The sequence below is a fragment of the Strigops habroptila genome, assembly GCF_004027225.2.
Source record: "Strigops habroptila isolate Jane chromosome 13 unlocalized genomic scaffold, bStrHab1.2.pri S16, whole genome shotgun sequence".
NCBI classification, from domain to species: domain Eukaryota; kingdom Metazoa; phylum Chordata; class Aves; order Psittaciformes; family Psittacidae; genus Strigops; species Strigops habroptila.
Window position 1 is genome coordinate 6767025 of NW_022651054.1, and position 22173 is coordinate 6789197.

The 22173-nt window shown below is 41.8% G+C and overlaps 1 protein-coding gene across 7 annotated transcripts in view; it reads left to right on the forward strand.

Annotated features, from left to right (window-relative positions):
- The window catches only part of AUTS2 (activator of transcription and developmental regulator AUTS2), a 753203-nt gene extending 732533 nt beyond the window's left edge, over window positions 1–20670 (forward strand). For all 7 annotated transcript variants that reach the window (XM_030472553.1, XM_030472557.1, XM_030472556.1 and 4 more), the window contains 9 exons: window positions 1757–1852; window positions 3550–3621; window positions 5344–5373; window positions 6256–6327; window positions 9517–9658; window positions 10185–10262; window positions 11569–11652; window positions 12524–12746; window positions 17482–20670. In XM_030472553.1, the coding sequence (XP_030328413.1) occupies window positions 1757–1852; window positions 3550–3621; window positions 5344–5373; window positions 6256–6327; window positions 9517–9658; window positions 10185–10262; window positions 11569–11652; window positions 12524–12746; window positions 17482–18721 (2037 nt within the window). In that variant the 3' untranslated portion in view covers window positions 18722–20670. The remainder of the gene's footprint in view (window positions 1–1756; window positions 1853–3549; window positions 3622–5343; window positions 5374–6255; window positions 6328–9516; window positions 9659–10184; window positions 10263–11568; window positions 11653–12523; window positions 12747–17481) is intronic.
- The last annotated feature ends 1503 nt before the right edge of the window (window positions 20671–22173 follow it).

A 22173-nucleotide genomic window follows, 5' to 3' on the forward strand; every position in this document is an offset into this window, starting at 1 on the left:
TACCATATTTATATTTTATTAATAATTCTGACCTTGAGGAAAGGTCACATTGGATTAACTTACCAATTGTTATAAAACTCCAAGGAAAGCATTCCTTATCATTTGTCATAGCCAATAGAATATTCAGTATTACGTCTCTTCCCATCGTTTGGAGTTAGTCCATTACACACAGAATTAAATGTAGAAGATCTGGAGAATTTAAAGCACATTTTACTCATTAAAAGTTATTGTAAATGAGGACATGTGTCTCTTAATGATTTCTCAAATGCCTACAGTTCAGTATCAACTAATCTCAAAATGTTTCCTGCATCATTGAATGGAGCAGGTCCAAATTAAATAGAATTAAGAACAACAATAGAAATGTGACTGGAAGGAGACTTGATACCGTGCTTTTAAACAGCAAAAATCTTTTGGTACTTCTAAAATACTGAAATATTTTCTCATCTTTCAGTAAATATAATATGAATATGAGCTTGCAAGATAAGTAAGTGGAAGGAAAAATGTTGAGGAAAAGCCTGGCATAAACAAATTCATCAAAACTTTATGACACTGATTTACCCTGGGATGTGATTTTCCCAGTGTTTGCCCACTCCACATGGCCAGTCTTTCACTTTGCCCAGTCCTGCTTCTGTTCAGTTGGCCATTAACTCATTTATTTTGATCTTAAAAGTAGCCTACAGTAGATTGCTCTTTGGTCAGCTGTGTTCAGAGGTGAATTTCGATCAGCCAGACAACCCCATTAGGTTTTTGGGTGGCAATACCAGTGGAGTTAGCAGCCATCCCCTCTTAGATCCTGAGCCTTCACAGTGAGAACATCTTTGGAATGTGATGCTTTGAGCCCCCAAGACAGCAGTTTTGTGTGTAACCTCAGCATTTTCCATGGAATTGGGCGAGTTCACTGTGTTACGCCATGAGTAAAGATTCGCAGGCAGACCACAGGGACAAGATAAGATTTGCTGTTCATGTTTACTTGCTTGTTTCCCTTGTGTTTCTCTGCATTAGTACAGAACAGCTGGTTGGGTTTTTGTCTAAATTCTCTTAGAACAGATACATTGGGATCAGAGAGGTCAGTGGAGATGTGCACTGCTTTATGCTTAGTAGTCTGTCGTGATAAAAAAGTATCCTAAATTTGGGGGGTAGGGAGAGTATCTGCCTTAATATTTTGTTTAAATAATAATTTGAAGAAATTAGATTGTCTCTGTTAATCTTAGCTGTGGCAGGATATCCTCTCAGACAGGCTAATGAAGTATGAATTGTGCATGTTTTCCTCATTTCCTACAGATACTATTAAATTCCTAACATACTAATGGAGTTTTAATGATACAGTATCCTAGAACTCGTCAGGGTTTTCTTCACTGAACACTATATTTCTGAGTCTTCCTTGGCTCAGTATTCTGCCTTTTCTCTTGAACTGGCTTGCAAACTGAAGCCATTTAAAACCTCTACCCAATTTAAGAATTAATAATTGAATGAAAAAAGTCTCTCTTATGCTATGATGGCCTAATCCAGGGGACAGGTTGCTGGCTTTATGAGTTTGGAACTGCTTTTAAGCTCTAAACATCATGACATTCGTCAACATTTCATTGACTGCTTTAACTAACATTGTTACAACGAGATCACTCTTCAATGCTTCTCGGTTTTCTCCATGTACCATTTCCCCTAATATTATGCAGGAATGCTTTCCGTGTCTTGTTCAAACTCCTGTCTTCTTTTTGATGTGCGCTTGTATTTATGTTCTTCTGTCTTTTCGTTCCAGCTGTTTCACTCCTATCCTCCAGCTGTATCAGGTATTCCTCCCATGATTCCTCCAACTGGCCCCTTTGGCTCACTACAGGGAGCATTTCAACCCAAGGTAAGAAAGGAATTACTGGTATAGCTGTTACTACTCAAATGCATGGGTGGTGTGAGCTGGGTTAGGTTTAGGGTTAGCGTGTAGTTCAGATTCTGGAGCAGTGGAGATCTTGAGTTACAGCCTAATTCCACAGAGGACAGTTGGCTTTTCCCAAATTTACTACAAAGAGAGGTTATTTCTCATTAGGTTCAGATACTTTGAATCATAGAATCCCAGACTGGTTTGGGTTGGAAGGGACCTTAAAGCTCATCCAGTTCCAACCCCCTGCCACGGGCAGGGACACCTTCCACTAGAGCAGGTTGCTCCAAGCCCCTGTGTCCAACCTGGCCTTGAACACTGCCAGGGATGGGGCAGCCACAGCTTCTCTGGGCACCCTGTGCCAGCGCCTCAGCACCCTCACAGGGAAGAACTTCTGTCTAAGAGCTCATCTCAGTCTCCCCTCTGTCAGGTTAAAGCCATTCCCCCTTGTCCTGTCCCTACAGGCCCTAGTCCAAAGCCCCTCTCCAGGTTTCTTGTAGCCCCTTTTGGCACTGGGAGCTGCTCTAAGGTCTCTCCAGAGCCTTCTCTTCTCCAGGCTGAACAAGTCCAGCTCTCTCAGCCTGTCTCCAGAGCAGAGCTGCTCAATATATCTACATACATTTAAAAACATTCTCTAGAATGGCATAGTTAACTTTAGAAGCAACATAATTAGTTCTCAGTGTGCTTTAATGTAAGATCATGTAATAATCAAGATTTTAAGAACTCATGATCATTATTGTTTACTCATTTCCATAATTATCTCACAGCTCCACCACAATTCAAGACACTGATTTAGTTCTCCTCTCATTTGTGGTAGCTGGGATAGATAAATGTGATGAGCTTGGGGTTTTTTCCCTTTTGTTTTCATGAAGTCACTCTTGATTTATAAGTGGAAGGAAATCATACTCTGTCGTCTGTAGTCTTTGCAACTAAAGACTGAAATCAAGGACTGAAATTTCTGCAGAGAAGACACCTTCTTTCTTAAATTGGCCCATCCACTGTAATGACTGAATATGTAAATTGCAGTTCATTAGTGGAATTCTTCGTATGTATGGTAATCAGACTGTTAACAACTCTGTTACTTAATTGTTAGTTATACTGGAGCTGATTTCTTTTTTTCTTCATTTTAATGGAGGAAGAAGCTCTGTCTAAATGTAGGGTTTTGGTTGTTTTTTCCCCCACAAAGCTGCATTTTGTTATATTAGCTGAATATTTACATTCAAATCATGGGAAAGCTTTCATTTTTGTCAACTGGATGTTGCTTTTTCCTGCTATCTGTATGATAACAGTTCATTGTGGATGGAGCTCAGACCCTTGCACAGTGACTAAGGAGAATGACTGATGCTTTGTGTGCTGACAGTTAGCAGCTTTAGCCACTTCCAGTGCAGTATCCATAAGGAGCAGAGCACAAGTTGGTCCTCCAAATACTGCTTTAGATGCCGTACCATAAATATGCTGCTAATCGGGGTTTTGACAGTGGATTTTCCAGTGTAAGCAGCTGCTGTTCCCTCATGTGTTTTGGATTAAAGTAATGGGAAGTTGGTGGACAATGGAAGTTTGAAAATTGAGATAATAATATTAAGTGAATTATAATGGTTACCCTCCTTCAAAAGTTTATCTTCATTGCTTAGGCAAATGCAATTACTCATTAATGCTGTCTTTCCTTGTGGTATTTCTAGACTTCCAATCCTATTGATGTTGCAGCCAGACCTGGAACCGTCCCACATACCCTTCTACAGAAAGATCCACGGGTCTGTATAAAATGTTATGTTTTTCTCAAGTAAAGCTCTTCCTCCTGAAAGCCTTGAATGCTGGAGCTGCCATCCTCAATACGTCCAAACTAACATCCTAAAGCTAAAGCTTAGCCTGAACTGTTTAAGTCGGTGAGAACTAGAGAAGTTATATAAGAACAATTTAAATCCTGGTCACTCTGTTCGTCATTAGCAAAAGCCAGTAGATGCTGTGCAGTGGAAGAGCTCTTTCCGTGCTGTCAGCAGGCACCCTCCCAAGCCCAGGGGTAAAGGCATGAAAGTCCAATGGACGAATGTACAAACCTCTTCAGGATTTATGTTTGTACTCTGTAATTGTTTTGAATGTGGGTGATGACAGTTATTCCCTTGGTTACTGTATCATTGATTGCACCAGTGAAATGCGGATGCACTTTATTGATCACTTGGTGCCTCTGGATTTTCAAGTTCCAGCCTATGTGAACAGTATTTACTGTCTCAGCACTTGGCCTCAGCTTTTTTCTGCTCTTTGTGAATGCCCGTGCATTGTTTGTGTGTTTGAGTGAATACACATTGGTTGTGATGAGGAACATCATGCACTTGTATTTTTAGAACTCTGACAAAAGCAATGGAAAGCTCTCCCTAAAAATCCCTCCTGTGGTATGGCTGAACTTTGAAGTGCAGCAGAGCTGTGTTCTTTGGGTGGTGCCAAGTTCCAGTACTTTGGTTTGCTCTGAATTGGTGCTGTTGTTGTACTTCATACTAAAAAAACCCAATTTTTTGTTTCCATTTGTTCTATCTAATTGAAAAGATAAGTAGAGCCTCCCATCATTAAGTCATTGAGGTTTATGCTCCCTTGCAACTGGTAGTGTAGTTTCGATTATTTCAAGATGATGTATTGAGCCATCACTGCATCTGCAAAGTACTTCATACCCCTGTAAATCTCCTTTAGTATTGCATTTCAATAAAGAAAATCCAAAAGAAATGAGAAATACCCAATAAATTGAATTGATTTTCCAGCATTAATTGGTGAAATATGAGCAAGAAAGGAGAAGAAAATAATCTACCCCCAAAAAAACAGGCTACACAAAAGAATAATAATGAGAAAATCGGGGTTTTATACAGCCCCTGTTTACCAGCATCTGTTGCACTGTGAAAAATACTTAAGGCAAAGCCCATTTATGATAGAGAATGCAGCAGGCAAGCACTCAGGAAGGGCTGTTTGAAGATGCAAGCCAGGAGCCAATGCCGTAGCCGTTGAGCAGACACAGTCCCTGGTTTGCAGGGGCACATCTGAAACACATTCCAGCCCATTCCAACCCACTTCGTGGGCCTAAGCCTGTGAAGAAGGGCCCTGTCCACTCTCCAGTCTTCTTGCAAGGCAAGCAGCTCTGAAAGATGAGAGCAGAAGTCTGCCCAAAGGATAGCTCCGTGGTGTTCTTCCGAGCAGTTATCCAGCCATTTCTGTAGCATTAAATCAACAAATTACTGGTGATGCCAGAGGACAGAGCGCTCTGTGTGAGGCTTGTTTAGTTGCTTGTCAACACTTGGGTACAACAGCCATGGGGGGAGGGAGAGCGGCTCGGATACGGAGGCTGAGGACTAATTATTATCCGAAAGGGCTTCATTTGAAAGTAAAATGATAACATTTTAATTTCATCTCTTAATGAAGCAATACAAATTTGTTAATTAGAGCGATTGTTTGAGTGACAGGCATGTAACCAAGCTGTCATTTCTTCTTCACAGTTGACAGATCCGTTCAGGCCCATGCTGAGGGTAAGAAATCTTCTTGTGATACAGTTTGTCAAGCTCATCTCAGTCCCCACCGGGTTAGAGCAGCAGACTCATTACGGAGCGATGCTGTGTTCCAGCTCGGTGCTTTACACCCTGTTTGCTGAGCAGCGTGGTCAGTCCTTCTTCTCATGCATCTTCTACTCACTTGAGGAAAAGGCACAAAGTTGGTTTCTGTTCTTCTCATGCAACCCCTTTCACGAGTGCTAGAGGTTAAATATTGACAATCCTCCTATTGTGCTGGCTTAGAAGGTCTCCTGAGCCAAATCCTAGAGACCTACCCTGGCAGGGATCCCCTGTCATAGAATCACAGACTGGTTTGGGTTGGAAGGGACCTTAAAGCTCATCCAGAGGGAGTCAGATTCATTTTGAAACCCAGAATGATGTTTCAAAGCGCTTCCATTTTCACCTTTTGGTGGAAAAGCTGGTCTTGGAACAGCTGTGCTTTGGGAAATGAACTCCCTGTACAGTTGTGAAGTAATCCAGCCATGCAGAGCAGCTGCTAACTGGGAGACAGTTCCATTGATTTCAGCAACACAAGCTGCATTCTCAGCCAGTGGCATCAGAAGATTACAAGAGTGTGTAAAACACGAGCATGAGTTTATTTGGAGAGGAGAGAAACCAGGAGCATTCCTGGATATCCAGATAAACTGCTTAGGAAGAGACAAATTCTTTGCATGCCTGGTTTCTCAAGAGGACAGAAAGGGACTGAAGTAGACCTTGTGCTTCCATTGTCTTGGTGTAGAGAATCCCCTAGACCAAAACAGGCTGTGCTGAGAGATGCCAGGAGCTGCTAGAACTAGAATAAAAGCATCATAAAGTTCTTGAAAGGTACTAATTCATGTGGTATCCCTTTGTTTTTTTCAGAAACCTGGAAAGTGGTGCGCTATGCATGTCCACATCGCCTGGCAGATATACCATCATCAACAGAAAGTCAAGGTCAGTGTTCTGGGCATGCCTGAATTTCACATGAGGCACACAGGGCAAACCTGTGTGAGGAAGAGTTTTCCTCTCTCTGTCAGCAGTTCTGTGCCATGGCTAATGCCTTGTTAAAGTAACCGTATGTAGCATGATAGTGTAACCCTCCACTTCATAGAGGTGGCATCTCGGAATTAAAAACCTGAAGGTAAAGCCTCAAAGGAATGTCTGTGCTAGCTTGGAGCAAGGACACCAGATCTTAGGTGACAATCACCGGTTTGTAGCTAGAAAGAGCTAAATGGGTGTGCCTGTGAGCCTACAATATTGCTCCTGTTTATGGCCGAGGACACAAATGTAGCAAGATTGGATTTTTTTTAAGCCTGGAGAAGCTAGGCACCTGTATTCCATTCCTCTTACTAGTGTACACAGACAGAAGAGGGCACAGGAAGATTCCTGCTGTCCCTAAGATGCTTCATCCAGCGTGGGCGCACAGGCTTCCATCAGCCTTTTTCCCAAGCTCCCTTGTAGCTGGAGGTTGGGACCTCTGCGTGTCTGGGCTGGTCAGGCAGACACAGCCTCTCAGATGGGGTAATGTTATCCAGACACTCTCATTGCACTGAAGCTTTTCTTTGTTATACATGCTTTGAGAATTCGAGGATAAGGGCCATGGCATGTTCAGGCTTTGCTGAAACAGAGGTCAGAGAAAAGCAAATAATTTATTCTTCTAATAGTTAGGGTGTTTCCAGTCTTACTTCGACTGCATTTTCATTGCACATGGACTCTGTGAAGAAGGTTTCTTTCCCTTTACAATATTTTCGCTGTACTTGTCAGTGAAAATTCTGTGTTGCTCCTGCAGTTATTCAGTGGGTCAGGGAAGGCTGGTGCTCTTTGCTCTTCATCCTAGTACTTCAGGAGTCCGTAGCTGGTGTTGGGAAGTACTGTTAACAGGGAGTCCGTTACACTTTGCAGTCTCTGTATGCAGTTGAATTGTATGAGGTAGTGCTATAACAATAAGAAGATGTTGAACAGCTACTAAAACCTGCAGCTAATAGAGTTTAAAAATAACCCTTTTAAACAAGGTTGACAGGTTAATTTGCTGCAGTAGACATATCTCTCTTCTCTGCTTCCTTATGTTTCCCCTGCTAGTGATCTTCATTCATCTTCCCATTATCAAAAAAGACAAGATTATAGACCTCGAGTGTTATATGTCCTTTTTCTTATTTTATTGAAAAGGTATTTTCTTGAAATGAAATTATTATTCCCATGCTATCCATGTCCTTTGAATCTTCCTTGATTTGATATTCAGAGAGAGGTCATACCCGTGTATTTATAACTTATCGTAAATGCCATTTTCATGCAGCCATTTCTTTTACCTAATACTTTTCTATCTTGCATGTTAAAAAACAAGAATAAAGCCCAGAAGTACAGGAAAGGATGTTCCTTGACTTTTTGAAGCTGTGCACGATAATAATTTCAAGAGTAATTGGGAAATGTATTTCGCGCTCTCAGTTCAGTCAGAACATTAGCTGTGGTCTGCAGTCAGTAAGGCGAGTTGGCTGATGTCCCCATGGGCTAATGTCCCCATGGGCTGTCAGACTCCCACGCAGGTGCAAGGGCCACCACTAACCCATGTCACTGAGGGCCTCATCTACACGGTTTGTGAACGCTTCCAGGGACGGTGACTCCGCCACTGCCCTGGGCAGCCTGTTCCCATGCCTGAGCATCCTCTCTGTGAAGAAATTGTTCCTAATATCCAGTCTAAACCTCCCCTGGCGCAGCTGAAGGCGTTTTCGTCTTGTCCTATCACTTGTTACTTGGCAGAAGAGACCGACTCCCACCTCCCTACACCCTCCTGTCAGGTAGTTGTAGAGAGTGATAAGGTCCATTCACAGTATAAAAATCTGGCGCTCAGGCTTCAAAGGAGGCATGTTTCTGAACTTTACTTCCTTTAAAAGCATGACCTTCACTTGGCCATCTTTCCTGTTTCAGTATTCTTGCAGACCATTACCTCAAACCATTGCTAAAACCATTTTTGTTGTTGGTTTTTTGTCCTCATAGCTACATAGACATGTTACTAGCTCTTGAAAAACAGCTACTAGGCATGCACATTAACTTGGTCATAACTTTTTAATATGCATATTTATATCACTGTAATGGCCTGGATTCCGAGCTGGCACAGTATTAAACACTGATTTATAAAGCGTAACATGCTGCAGAATGACTGTTAAGATCTACTGGTTCAGTGTGGCCCATTTGTAAATCCTTTCAGCTGACCTGCACAATTAATCAGCAAGCTGGGTTTGGGGAGTTCTGGCAGCACAGGGAATTGGGAATTTGGTTTTCCTCTTCATTCTCTAAAACTACTGAAGTAGGGACCACTGAAATGAGTCCATGGCACAAAGAAGAGCCCATCCTTCATCCACTTAGCATTTACAATACAGCTACCTCCGCAAATTTTCCTTAACCAAGAAGCCTGCTGCTTCTAATATCCACAGTGATACAGTGCTTTGAGTTTGGAGTGCAAGCAGTCAGAATAGGACTTCAGTTCTTTCGACTCAACCACGCTTCATCTGTAATTGGATTCATTTTAGCCCCTTGCTTGCTCAGTTGCAGCCTGAGAGGCTCCGAAGATACACTGATACACTGCATCAAGCGTGTCTTGACTGCAGCTTCACATTTAAATCAGTGGTTCTGGTCTCCACTGTCTGGCAGGGGATTGCTGCAGGGGGAAGAGGTCAGCTGGCAGCTGCCCCTGCTGCAGTTGATGCTTTCACCCAGCTGTAACAGGCCTGCCCACCCGGGATCAGATCCAAACTAGCATTCCTCTTCAGCTTTCTTGTTATTATTTTAAGACAGACCTATTCTTACAGCTAAGCAAGCTTCTGAGGCCTCTGCAAAGATTTTTATGTTTGTTCTTTAAGTCAGGTCTGAGCTGGAATGCTTTGCTCCAGAGGGATGGATGTGAGCATATGTGAAACACAGTTGAGATTGGTGGGGAAACGTGCATTGGGAGCCTGAGATTTTCTCTCTCTGCCTTAGATTCCCCTTCCAGGAAAACAGCTGTGCACCTATGCTCAGCGTCCAAAAGCTAATATTCTGCTTAAAACATGAGTTACTATGAATAAATTGCTGTAACCACATCATTCTGAAAGTGCCTTTTACTGCTGTTACATAGGGCAGTCTCTTCCAAATCCTGCTCTTACATTTCAGAAACAGATGCAGTCTGATCCGCACAAGCTGGACTTTGGCCTGAAACCGGAATTCCTAAGCAGGCCACCAGGTCCCAGCCTTTTTGGAGCCATCCATCACCCCCATGACCTGGCCCGGCCCTCGACTCTCTTCTCTACAGCCAGTGAGTACTGAGAAGTGAAATCTCCTTGTGGCACACTCATTAAAATGCTCATCCTTGCCATGTTAAAAGGAAATTTCCCATATGCTTTGGCTTATGAACTCTCTGGAAGATGTGCCAGGGGCTGTTAGTCTATTTGGTAAATATATTTTAAGTTATTCTGTATGCTTTTGAAAAAGCCCACCTGCTGAAATGCCATACAGGTAGTAAATGGAGGAACGTTTCTTCACACAGTGATGTCTAATGCATCATGGAGATAACAACAGGTTGGAAATAAGCTGTATTTCACATGCTTTTGGTTTTTTACCCACACTGAAACATTTCCCCCCTGCCCCTTGTATCCTAAGTGGAATTTCTGTTTGGAAAAGCAGTGATATTTATAAGATCCTGACCTGAGAGCCCTGCCCAGCATCCAGCAGTCGCTGCTCACGTGAGCTGCCATTCAAGAACTGGTAGTCAGGCCCAGGGCACAATGAGTCCCTTGTGGAGCTTTTGGTAGGAATCGACCCTTTCTGCTTTGTTTTGGCAGGCGGGGGTCATCCAGCCGGCACCCCTTTCGGCCCACCACCTCACCACAGCAACTTCCTCAACCCAGCTGCTCACTTAGGTACGTTCTCTTTGAAACTAACTAGCAGTGAATATAACTCAGAAGTGACACGTATTGACCATCGAGACCATTGAAGGTTTCCGATGTGGAGACTCTTGTGACTATACTGCCTTCTTTATCTTTACTAACTGCACGTTTTAGCCATTACCCAAGTAATGGCTAAGTAATATAGACCAAACAGGTCTAAATACACATAGTATCACTGACAGCATGTTTTGAAATGCTTCTGAGAACATCTGGACGTTAGAGGAGCAGAGTGACAGGGCTGGTTTAGGTTTCACTGTAGCCATATTTATAACCAAGTCAGAAAAAATGCCGTAAGGTTAAGGCTTCAGTTCGTAGAGATGTTTCTTTCCTTAACTCCTACTTAGAATGTCTGCTTTTCCATTTAATTGAGTGGGAAATATAGCCTTAGAATCTTGTGATCTGGCCTCAAATGTATCTGTTAGCGAAAATTAGCGAATGCACATTTAAAACCAGAACCACCCAAGTTACCAGATGTTGTTATTTCCCTTCTATCTTACTCATGTAGCAGGGTGGTCTGCTGCTTATGGGAGCATCTGAGATGAAGACTCTAAGCTGGCATTTTATTTTGCATGGGGAAGCGTTTGGGAGGGTCACAGAATTGATACAGCAGGCACAAATTGGAGGTTTATCATTCTGCCCTTAGCTGCCTATAGAAAACACTAGGTTTGGTCTTCCTGAATACCAGTGCTGGCATTTATCAAAAGTAGTTTCATCAAAATGGTTAGACTTCTTCAAAATGAAGTGGGAAGAGAATTTGCGTGCCATGACTTACCTATGCATTAACTACTGGGAAAAAAAAAAAGTCTTCCAATACTTTTCAGTCCAGTTTTCCATATTAATAGGACTTTTTATTTATATCCTGGCTATGGTTTAGGAGACATGGCCTGAAGGCGTTAGGAGCACAGTTGGCAGAGTTAATAATAGTCTTGCTAGCCAGGGACATTTCCTGACAAAGAGCATGGAATTGAATTGGAAGGGAATAGAAGGAAATAAAAATGGAGATGTTTGCAGGTCTTACATGAAGTAGCTACTTACGCTGAAGCACAGGCCTTAATACTGGGTCTATTTTAACATCTTGTTTTGATTTGAAGTTTTCCTAGTAAGATGATCCCATGCATACTGTTTGGAAAAAAATGGGGGTTTATGTCCCAGTCATGGCTGTGTTGTGGGAGGATGATGTTCAGCTACTGATGGGCACAGGCAGAGCTCTCATGCTGTAATGCAGTCGGGTAACACGCTCATGCTTCATCATAAGCTGCAGCTCTTTCTTGGTTTGCAGAGCCTTTCAATCGACCCGCTTCCTTCAGTGGCCTCACTGCAGTGGGTAGTAACGCCTTCGGGGGACTGGGGAACCCCACAGTCAGTGAGTAACCTCTTTGTTTATCAATTCCTCTTTGCTGTGTAACTCAGGATATTGAGTGATGGGGACTATGTTGCTTAGATCACATACCGCTAAGAAATGGGAATTTGAAAAGTGACCTTTTTCTTGTAAATAACAGCAATTTTTAGTCATCAGTAGATTGTTTTCTGTTAGTTATTTAATAGCTTGGGTTCATCGTCGTGCTAAATGTCACCATTACATCATTCAGTTAAAAAAAAGGGGAAAAAAAGAATATAGAACCTTTGAGTTGAAGGAGTTTGTATAATTTCTGATGGTTCTGTTGCATGTTCAAAGCTGGTTAATGTGTGCAGCATCCCTAGCTGGTTTTTTTCCTTTCTCACCAGTAATCCAGGACCTGTGCCTGGAAAAGATCACTAACCTGCATTTATTTGTCCAGGATCATCAACATTTCTCTAGATTTGGCCAGTCACAAAAGATCATCCTTTTAAAAATCACTGTCTTTCTCCATACTTCCAATCTGGCATGATTTTGATCATGTATTATTTTACTTTGGTTCAGGATCAAATGCAACAAGTTCCATTATTTATAGTCTGTATAATGGTCATTTCCTGATGTCGCCAAAATATTTGGAATAAGGATCATTGTCACTTTTATCTTACTGCTTCATCCCTTGTCAATTTTATCCACAGCATTTCCCCTTCCAATTAAAACAGCTGCCCATTTTTAGGAATGAGACCCTCTAATGAATCTCTGTTAATTTCCTTTCCTTTTCCAGCTCCCAATAATATGTATTCATTTTAACTCTGAGTGCTGTAAAAGTTGTTTTGGTAAGTACCTTCACTAGAGCATACCTTTTTCTTAAACCTTTTTGTTTTCCACTTCACCATTTCAGCACCCAACTCAATGTTCGGCCACAAGGATGGCCCCAGTATGCAGAGCTTTAGCAACCCTCACGAGCCCTGGAACCGACTGCACCGAACTCCTCCTTCGTTCCCGACCCCTCCGCCCTGGCTGAAGCCAGGAGAGCTGGAGCGCAGTTCATCTGCTGCAGCTCATGACAGAGATAGAGATGTAGATAAACGAGACTCATCTGTTAGTAAAGATGACAAAGAAAGGTACGAAAGAACACTTCCAAGAATTGTCTAGTTCAAAGCTTGGGGCTCTGTTCCGCTTTTAACCCTTCCCAGCCTGGCACATTGTTAAACCAGAGCTTCAGGTGAGGGACACCTGCAGAGCTGACACCATTGCTGCCTACAAACACGAGGCACTACGGATGATGCAGGTTTCTAACTGAGGTGTTTCTTAGTGCATCTGTTTCTCTTCTCACTTGCACTGCATTTTGTGAGGAGGAGCTTTGCTGGAGCAGAGTTCAGGCTGTGTCAAGTGAGAATAGAATCAGACCCACACGCTCTTACCTTGTGGGTCATGTTGTCATAGGTCTTCTGAAGACCTAACGTGTAGATAGGTGCCTGGCAGGATGATAAAAAGGATTGTAAAGTCCATCAGATGCATAATCTGCATGTTGGAATACTTAAATAACTTCATAAATTGGACTCTGTCTGCAAAACAATTAATGCTACCTCCCTCTTCAAAAACGGACTGACCAGAGGGACCGCTGATGGAGTTGTACAATTATAACACTGTAACATGCACCAGCTATGTCATGTTCCAATACCACAGTAAGTTTCAGTGCATGCAGTTCACTAAATGAACCTTAATTCCCCTCCAAAAAGCCACACACACACGCATTGCTGTTACACACCTTCAAGCACAGCTTTTATTCAGTGTTTTACATGGATTTGCACACTAACATGTCCAGGCTGGGAAGGGTTAATGGAAAGTAAAACCTGGTCATATTTTTTTTGTCAGGACTGTTCCCATTCTACAGTTAACTTAGTAACAATTCCTCTTAGCATTTAAGTACCAAATTATAAGAATTTGCCATTCAGCAAGTGTCATGCCTTCCTTGAAAAATGTAGAGAGGCTGATTTCAGCTTTTTCAGTTATGGCTTAATGGCTTTCCTGTTCAGTTTGCACATTATGTTGCTACATAATGGCTCTTTGTTTCTAATTTTTTACCATAAAAGAATATTTAGGAGATGTGCTTTTCTGACTTCTCTGTCACTAACCCAAATATAGGCATTAGTAGCCTTTTCTCAAAGAAGTTATGCTAACACATTAGATATTCTAAAAATACATTGAAGAGCTTTTCTGTATTGTTGTAAAATGTGAAGAGCAAGTCAAACTACAGATCTTCTCACCTACATTTTCCATTTGGAATATTTTCTGTTTGGTAGCATAGCTTCATTATTTTCATGTCTGGTGTTAATGCTTCAAAATAAATTGCTGTTACAAATTGGGGATTCTGTCCTGCAAAATGCTTAAGCATGTGAGTAACTTTACTGGCTTGAATGGCAAAGCATTTTAGTTACTAGTGATACGGGTAGTCTTTAGAATTATGTGATTTCAGTTGGTGTTTTGTTGTTTTCTTATCAAGTGTTCCTGCTGAAGAAAATCCCTTTCCAAAATACATTCCTTGCAAGCTGCTTTGGCATTGCCTAAACTCCATATCATAGCTCAGAACATATTTATTTTCAATAATTTGAGAGCTTACAAATGAGCATCATTCATGCTTCATACTTCTGCACAATTATGGCTACCAGTTTAGTGCAATAATGTTTTCACCGATCCAGTGTTGCTATGCATCCATCTGTGTGGTTCTGAAGAGTTCTACTTTGCAGCATGCTCACGTTGTTGCTTGTAGGAGAAGATGCTGAGAATCCCTTCCTGGAGACGTGCTCCCTATGTAGATAATGTCTGGAGCAGTTTGTGAGCCTCTCATACCTGTTCTTGCACCCAGTGGCACCCAGCAGGGTGAGGATGTAGCCCTGCTTTCTAGTTGAGGTCCCAATCTTTGTTACCTGCTTTTGCCAAAAAAACTTAATTTGCCCAAATGGGAGAACTGGGAATCACACCCAGAGGTATGATTTCATCTCAAAACCATCCTGTCATCGAGGGTCTAACTTTTATCAGCCCCCAAATAGGCCATCTAGATTTCTTCTGTTATCAGTGGAAAGGTACCTCAGAAGTGCCTCTTAGGTTGGCTCTTCCCCATCTAAGCTCGGTGTTAAGAGTGGGGTGCAGTCAATCACTGGTTGCTCTTCTTGGATAAGCTGCATGGCCACTGTCCCACAGCCCCCTCCCAGCTAGATCGGGATAAGGTAAATCTCTCAAGATAGCTTAGATAATACGAAAGTACAATCTGTGAACCTTCCCTAGGTGCAGAGCAGGTTGGGGAGTTACACTGCAGTGACCTGATACAGTCCCCACCTTCTCCTGGAGCATTGTTTGCAGTCGTAAAGGAGTTTTTTATTTTGCTTTAAGAACTCTCTTATTCCAGCCCAGCATTAGGGAAAAATCAGTAAAAATAGCTGCTGTGAAAAATAGGATTTGTTCCTTCTCAGTGGTGTTTTGTTCAAAAGATGTCACTGAGCAGTTCCATTCTACTAATGACATTTAAGTGTATGTAATCCCAGAGCATTAAAAAAATCCCACCCAAGAATCTATCGATCTTTTTATCAACATAAATGAAGCAAAGTACTCGGCATAAGATACTCAGCATGTTTCAGTGTAGCACACGCAGCCTCAAAACATACCTCTCAATAAAAAGTTCATTTCAGAACACTATCTTAAGTTTCTCCTTTGTGGAGGCAGAGGCTTAGAGCTGTTCGTGTATTATTAACCTAAGGAGCCCTTGACAAATCTGAGGATAAAAAATTATTCCCTCTCTGACCACTGAACTACATGTAGTTCACTTGAGAGCGCTACATAATCAATAGCCTCTTGAGCTAATACCATCACTGTAATTGAATAGAATGACACTGGCAAAGGAATATGTTCTTTTGGCTGCACATATATTTTTCTTTCGTTACAGAAAATGCCTGTTATTGTCTCTAAATTTTATACATAATTTAAAATACGTCAATTACATAGAAAAGAGATTAAATATCAGTTAAAGGACTCGATGAGCTCTCCTAGTGAAATAAAGCAATTGAGAGTGTCCTCTGAACTGGTCCCATGGGCTAAATGAATAAAAGACTAGGCATTGCAGGGTCCAGCTACTGCTTTCCCAGCAGAGTCAAAGAATCAAGTCATCACTTTGAGAAGCTTTCATTGGTGTGCCTTGACTTGGTCTCTGTGTCCACTAAATAGTGTGTCTCTGTGTCTCTGTGTCCACTAGATAGTCCACTAAATCAAGTGGAAAGCAAAAGGAGGGAAATAAGAGCCAGGACACAATTTCCAGACTGTTCAGGGCAGAGTCAGAGCAGAACCTGATACCAGGGAGTTAGTTGGTGCCCAGTGCAGACTGGGCAGTTTCGGTATCAAATGCTCCATCTTACGAATGTTTTCTAACAGTCACATTCTGGGCTCTCTGAGGTCTCAGACATGGCCCATAAAATGACAGTTTCAACAGGTCAGTTTTATACACAGCAAAAGATGCATCTGGTGAGATTATAATAATGAGAGTTCCCTTTTCAAAGACATTTTTGTCTGCAGTTGCTGCCGTTTCAGCATCCAGAAGTACCTCCAGGTAGAAATCTTACACAGGTCAGTTCAGCAAAGCAGTAATTGTATAGGTGAAGGAGCAAGTGTCCACTCCAGAGTCATCCTCTGAGTTGCCCTTCAGCTAGCCAGTATTGCTCACCTTGCCCAGAGTGAGTTCCAACCTGCTGTCCTCATCCAAGTGTGTTCAGGTTACACATTGCTAAACAGAGACTGCAGCACCCAAAGAGAAACCATGTAAACTGAAGCTGGTGGGGACTTCAGGGGGACCTCACTGCTGATCCCTCACTTTTGCCTTTAACAGCACATTTTCTGTCACCCAACATGGAACAGGATTTCCATGCTCAGCCAGCAGCATGTGTCCAGCACTGAATATCTGGAGCTGTCTTTATGGAGAGACTCCAGCTCAGAGATCAGTTGAAATTAGCGAGAGGTGAAAATCACTGGAACTGAGGGATGAGATTTACCTGATGAATTTGATTCATGGTAATGTGAAGAGCAACTGACTCCAGAGAGATGATGTTCTCAGAGCAAGCCTGAATGATGGGCATGTAGGGTAGACTGATCTCTGCTGAGGAAGTCAACACATAAGCTATGCACGATGGCCACCTCTATTAAAACACTTGCACTAAGGGAGAAGTGCCTGCCTGTTCAGAGAGGTGGATTGCCAGCATCAGTACTGGTGTCTTGAGAGATTTCTGGTTTCGGTTTTAAGAAGTAAATTGAACTGTAAGAAGTACATTGAAAAGTTCAAAGATTGAAGAGAACAGAGAAAAGAAATTAATAACGTACATAGGTCTAAAAATGTTTTCAAGTCAGTTGAACAAAATGTCATCTATTTTCCCAAATGTATTCTTAAAAGAAGCAGCAGGTAAAATACTATTAACCATGAAATTTGGATTTAATTACCTCACTTTTTTGGATAAAATTAGTATGGTTTTGTTTTTCTCTCTCTTCTTTGCAAACAGTTAAGGCTGTTGTCTTAGAAACACGTACTAGAGGTAGATTCCCTTGGTAGGTTTCTATGGACTTCAGTGTTTGAAATCTCAGTCAGCTCATTCACAAAGCAGCTTTGGGGATCTTCTTCTTCTGAGCCAAGATAATAGAATAGGCCTAGCTTAGAGATGGGATGTTCTTCTGGTGTTTGGGTGTGCAAAAGGAACAGTGCATTTAATGGTGCATGCTACTAGCTTTCTGCAAAGCAACAAGTATAAATCAGACACCAGAGATGCTTTGTTTTATTTGCAGTGTCTCATGCTTTCATTTTTACACTTCTCTTTCTTCCAGGGAGAGCATTGAGAAAAGACACTCCAGCCATCCTTCGCCAGCACCTATCCATCCAGTAAACTCCCTCGGACATAATCGCAGCTCAAATGAGCAGATCAGGAGCCATCTGAATCCCGAGGTTCGAGAGAAAGAGAAACCCAAAGAACGAGAGAGGGATCACTCCGAATCTCGGAAGGAAATTAATGTTGAAGAGCACAAGGTGAAGGACAACTATATTTCGGAGAAAGAAGGCCTGAGCCATGAAAGTCGAGTGGTGGAAGAGTCTAAGCAAATGCCCAGGGTTCCTTCACCCTATGCTAGGCCCCCCGTTGTGGAGAGCACCAGGCCTAACAGTACTTCAAACCGTGAGGCTGAGAGGAAGAGCGAGCCGGCGTATGATAATCCGAAGAAAAGCAACGAAGTCAAAGTGAAGGAGGAGAGAAAGGAAGACCATGATGTTCAACCTGAGGGACCTCAGACTCACAGATCATCTGATCAGCCACCACCTATATCTACATCCAATGTCCATCCAAGTCCTTTAGTGTCTATGCCCATGACTGTAGGTGTAACTGGTATACATCACATGAACAGCATCAGTGGCCTGGATAGGACTCGCATGATGACCCCTTTTATGGGAATTAGCCCGATTCCTGGTGGAGAACGTTTCCCCTATCCTTCTTTCCACTGGGATCCAATGAGAGATCCCTTAAGAGATCCATACAGAGAGCTAGATATTCATCGGAGAGACCCCCTGGGCAGAGACTTTTTGCTAAGAAATGACCCCCTTCATCGTCTTTCAACGCCAAGATTATATGAAGCAGACAGGTCATTCAGGGATCGGGAACCTCACGACTACAATCACCACCACCATCACCACCACCCTCTCTCTGTTGACCCTCGACGTGAGCATGAAAGGGGCAACCACCTGGATGAGAGGGAGCGGTTGCACATGCTCAGAGAGGACTACGAACACGCACGCCTGCACTCAGTTCACCCCGCCGCCTTGGATGGGCACCTGCCTCACCCAAGCCTGATCACGCCAGGACTGCCTAGCATGCACTACCCCAGAGTCAGTCCCCCAACGGGACACCAAAATGGCATCCTCAACAAAACTCCCCCCACAGCAGCTCTCAGTGCCCCTCCACCTCTTATTTCTACTCTGGGACCTCGGCCCGGGTCTCCCAGAAGGACTACTCCTCTGTCGACAGAGATGAGAGAGAGGCCTCCTTCTCACACCCTCAAGGACATTGAAGCTCGATAAGGAGAGTGAGACTAAATAAAAACCAGAGAAAGAGGGACAGAACGTTGTAAATGAACATAATATAAAGACCTTCTTACTAGTCATTGATACAGACTGGGGATGTGACCCACTGTACAATATGTATAGACCCGAGTGCAAAGATTTTGAAATGGTTTTTTTGTATATTATATGTTGAAATTTTCCAGATCTTTTAGCCAAGTCCATGTTCCTCGTGTCTCCTCCTCTATTTTATTTCTAGTTTAAAGATTTCAAAATTTGAACTGAAGAACAAGACATTAATCTGAATGATTTGACTAGCAACAAGCCACCACCAATGTCAACCATACAAAGCTCTTTCAGACCAGAAGTGAAGACAATTGTAGATATTTATGTAAAAAGATTGCTTCATGGGTTAATGGTTCATATATGCAAAAAGGGTAAGATGAAAGCTTTACTTTGTACAAATGTAAATAGATAAAATTAAGTAACATAATACATTAATACTTCTTAAACTGTGCTATTTGCAAACTTAATATTGATCAACACAGTCTGCTTATGCTGTGTTACATATATTGTTATAGACAGCTAAACCCCTTCAACTATGCAATGAATTTTAAGGCTTTTCACAAAAGCCTTTATAACTCAAAGGAGCCTTTTCAACACACAACATAATTAAAGTCATATTTTCCCTGAACAAGCTCATCTATAATAGAAACCTCTTTCTCTTGCTTGTTTTGATGAAGAAACAGCCCATTAGAAGTGTCATTTTCTGTCTGAACCCCTGCACCAAGAGGCTGATGTTACTGTAGCTCATGTACTCCGTAGAACACGTCAGGGTTAGCAGCCTGTAACCTCTGGTTCTGTAGTTGTACAGATTGGGTTTCAGTCACATTAATCTGGGTTAAACAGAGTAATAATCAAATGCTGGATATTTTCCAGAACTTTGTCACTTCACATGTCAAATTTATTTTGGAAGAACGTCTGCTTATAGCCATTCGTGTCTGGGTTTATTGCCAGTGTGGCGTTTTTATCTGTACACACACTGGTTTGGGTTTTTTTAAGTGATTTTTAGGTACATTGAAACAAATCCTACAAGAAAGGTAATACTTTTCTAAATGATGGATATGTTTTCACTGTGGATCAGCAGTTGAATTAATGAACTCTGATGCAGATTTCATAATGCAATTTCTTGTATTTCAGTTGGTAATAAAGTCTGTGCATAGCTAACAGGCCAGCCTTGTTGTTCCCTAATCACAGAAGACATGAAATAACCTGCAGAAACATGGTCCTTTGGAAAGATATGCATCGATCTTCTGAAATCTGTCTTTTCATAACACACTTTTTTATACCGTGTTCAGTTTCTTGTCTAAATATTTGGAGAGAATATGACTTTATCAGAGAGAATTCACTATCTTGTCTACTGGACTGTAAAATATATGTATGAAATAAAATTAGTTCCATTGGTCTTCTAGTGTATTAAAGTGCTATCTGAAGTTGTTACCCTGTTTTGGCAAAAAAAAAAAAAGGAAAAAAAAAAGAAAAAAGTTAACTACAGACAGTTGTTTCTAATGCTCAGAGATCTATTTTAGTAGTCAACTGAAGGTTTAGTTGTGAGCTTCAGATTTTGTGAACTCCAGATGTTGTGCAGTGGTTCTTTTCTTTCCTTTTTTTTTTTTTTTTTTGGTTTGGTTTTTTGTTTTGTTTTGTTTTTTTAAGAACAAAAGGAAAACTACAAAAAAAACCCCAACCCTGAAGAATATGTACACTGGAACCGTAGTGGTAGCTTTCAGTATTGTAAAGAGATTGTTATATACGAACCTTTTTGCTGTTTATCCTGTATGTAATAAAGTCCTTTCTAGATCCTATGTGAAAAGCAAAGTGAAGCGGCTCTCAATCTTCAGCATGTTTCCTCATCAGCGAAGACTTGTGTAATGTAAATTGTGCCATGTTATTAAAAAATGTGAACTAAACTGCTAGGTGCTTCTTTGTGTGGAGTACCCCATCAGTGCTATGGGGAAGAAAGACCTTTTCCCACGAGTGGGGTTTTGTTCAGAATTAAAAATGTAAAGGAAGAGGCAAGCTTTTCTAAGGCATCTTACTAAAATTATTCTAGTAATGAGGAAAAAAGGAACAAAAAGGAGATCAGATCCTTGGCCTGCCCAGAGTCTTTAAAATGTAGTAACACCCTTCTTACATTAGCTTTAAGTGACCACCTGGTCTTTCAGGGGAGTCCCATACTTAAGCACGTGGCTCTGTGCAAGCCCTTTTGTGAGTCTGTGCAGTTCCACACAAGCCAATGGCTTTTAACCAGTTTTCATCAGCTAATGATATGACTGTTGGTTACCAAGAACAATTTATACAGAAATATGTCCAGTTTCCTGCACTTAGTTTTTCGTAGTCCAGCCTTTGTTGTGTCCTGTTTCTTCAGGGAGAAAAAAGCTCCTCAGTATACATGATTTCCAGGGCATTTCTTTTAGTTCAGGTTTTTACAAGCTTGTTGCAAACACTTCAAACCTTTATCCAGAGTTGCTTTGGCAGAGGCAACTTGTGACACTGCAGTTTGCTTCCGTGAGCAAGTCTTAGGCAATCTTTCTTCTCCCTCAATAACTGCCAGTTGTTTTGGTAAGCAATTAAATGTATGCAGCTGTATATTCAAGTTTGGGTTTGTTTCTCTCTTCAGCCCTGTAGCGCTTCTGGCTGTATTCTGCTCTTTCTCTCATGCAAATCTGAGGAAAGCAAAATTTCCCTGAATTTCAACCATGTAACTACAAGTATAGCCTTATCTCTTTTATAAAATCCAGTTTTGTGTAACCTGTGCAGCATCTACAATAGTAGAATAATGTGCAAAAAGAGCTTTTTTCTCTTTTTTTCTGTGAGGAACCTGTATCGTGGTCTTCTGGATGCACATCATTAAAAACCTTCCAAGTTTGTGAAGGAAACCAGTCATAGCTGGCTGTTGAAGGATGAAACTGTTGGAACAAGCTTGCACAGACACAGTGTGAGGGCCCCCATGAGAGTGGCTCTAATGAGAGCATCATCTTCCAGGCTCATCTCTGAGCATGGTAATAAGAGTCCTAACGGCTTGGCAGTGTCTTCAGGGGGAAGAAATGTGGTCTCTGATTGTACAGACCATGATCCTTGTCCTCCCATGCTGAGCATACTCCTGCTCATGGGCCTTAATTCCCAATCAAGCCAACGAACCCTCACTCCCAGAGTCCCAGAGAGCATTGAGGCATTTCACCCCTCTTTGAATTCAATACAATTTAAGTGGCTATATGCCTTTGAAGATTCTGGTGTCAGGTATTCTTACACAAGTGGCAATGCTTAGAGGAATATGCCTCGAAGGTATAGCAAGGGATGAAACAGGATTTTTAATGCTTTAAAACTTTTTCAGATGCATCTGTTGCTTTCCAGAAGTTTGACACGGGAGTGTTAGCTTGCAAGTATAGACAATTTAATCTGTTTTGCAGGGT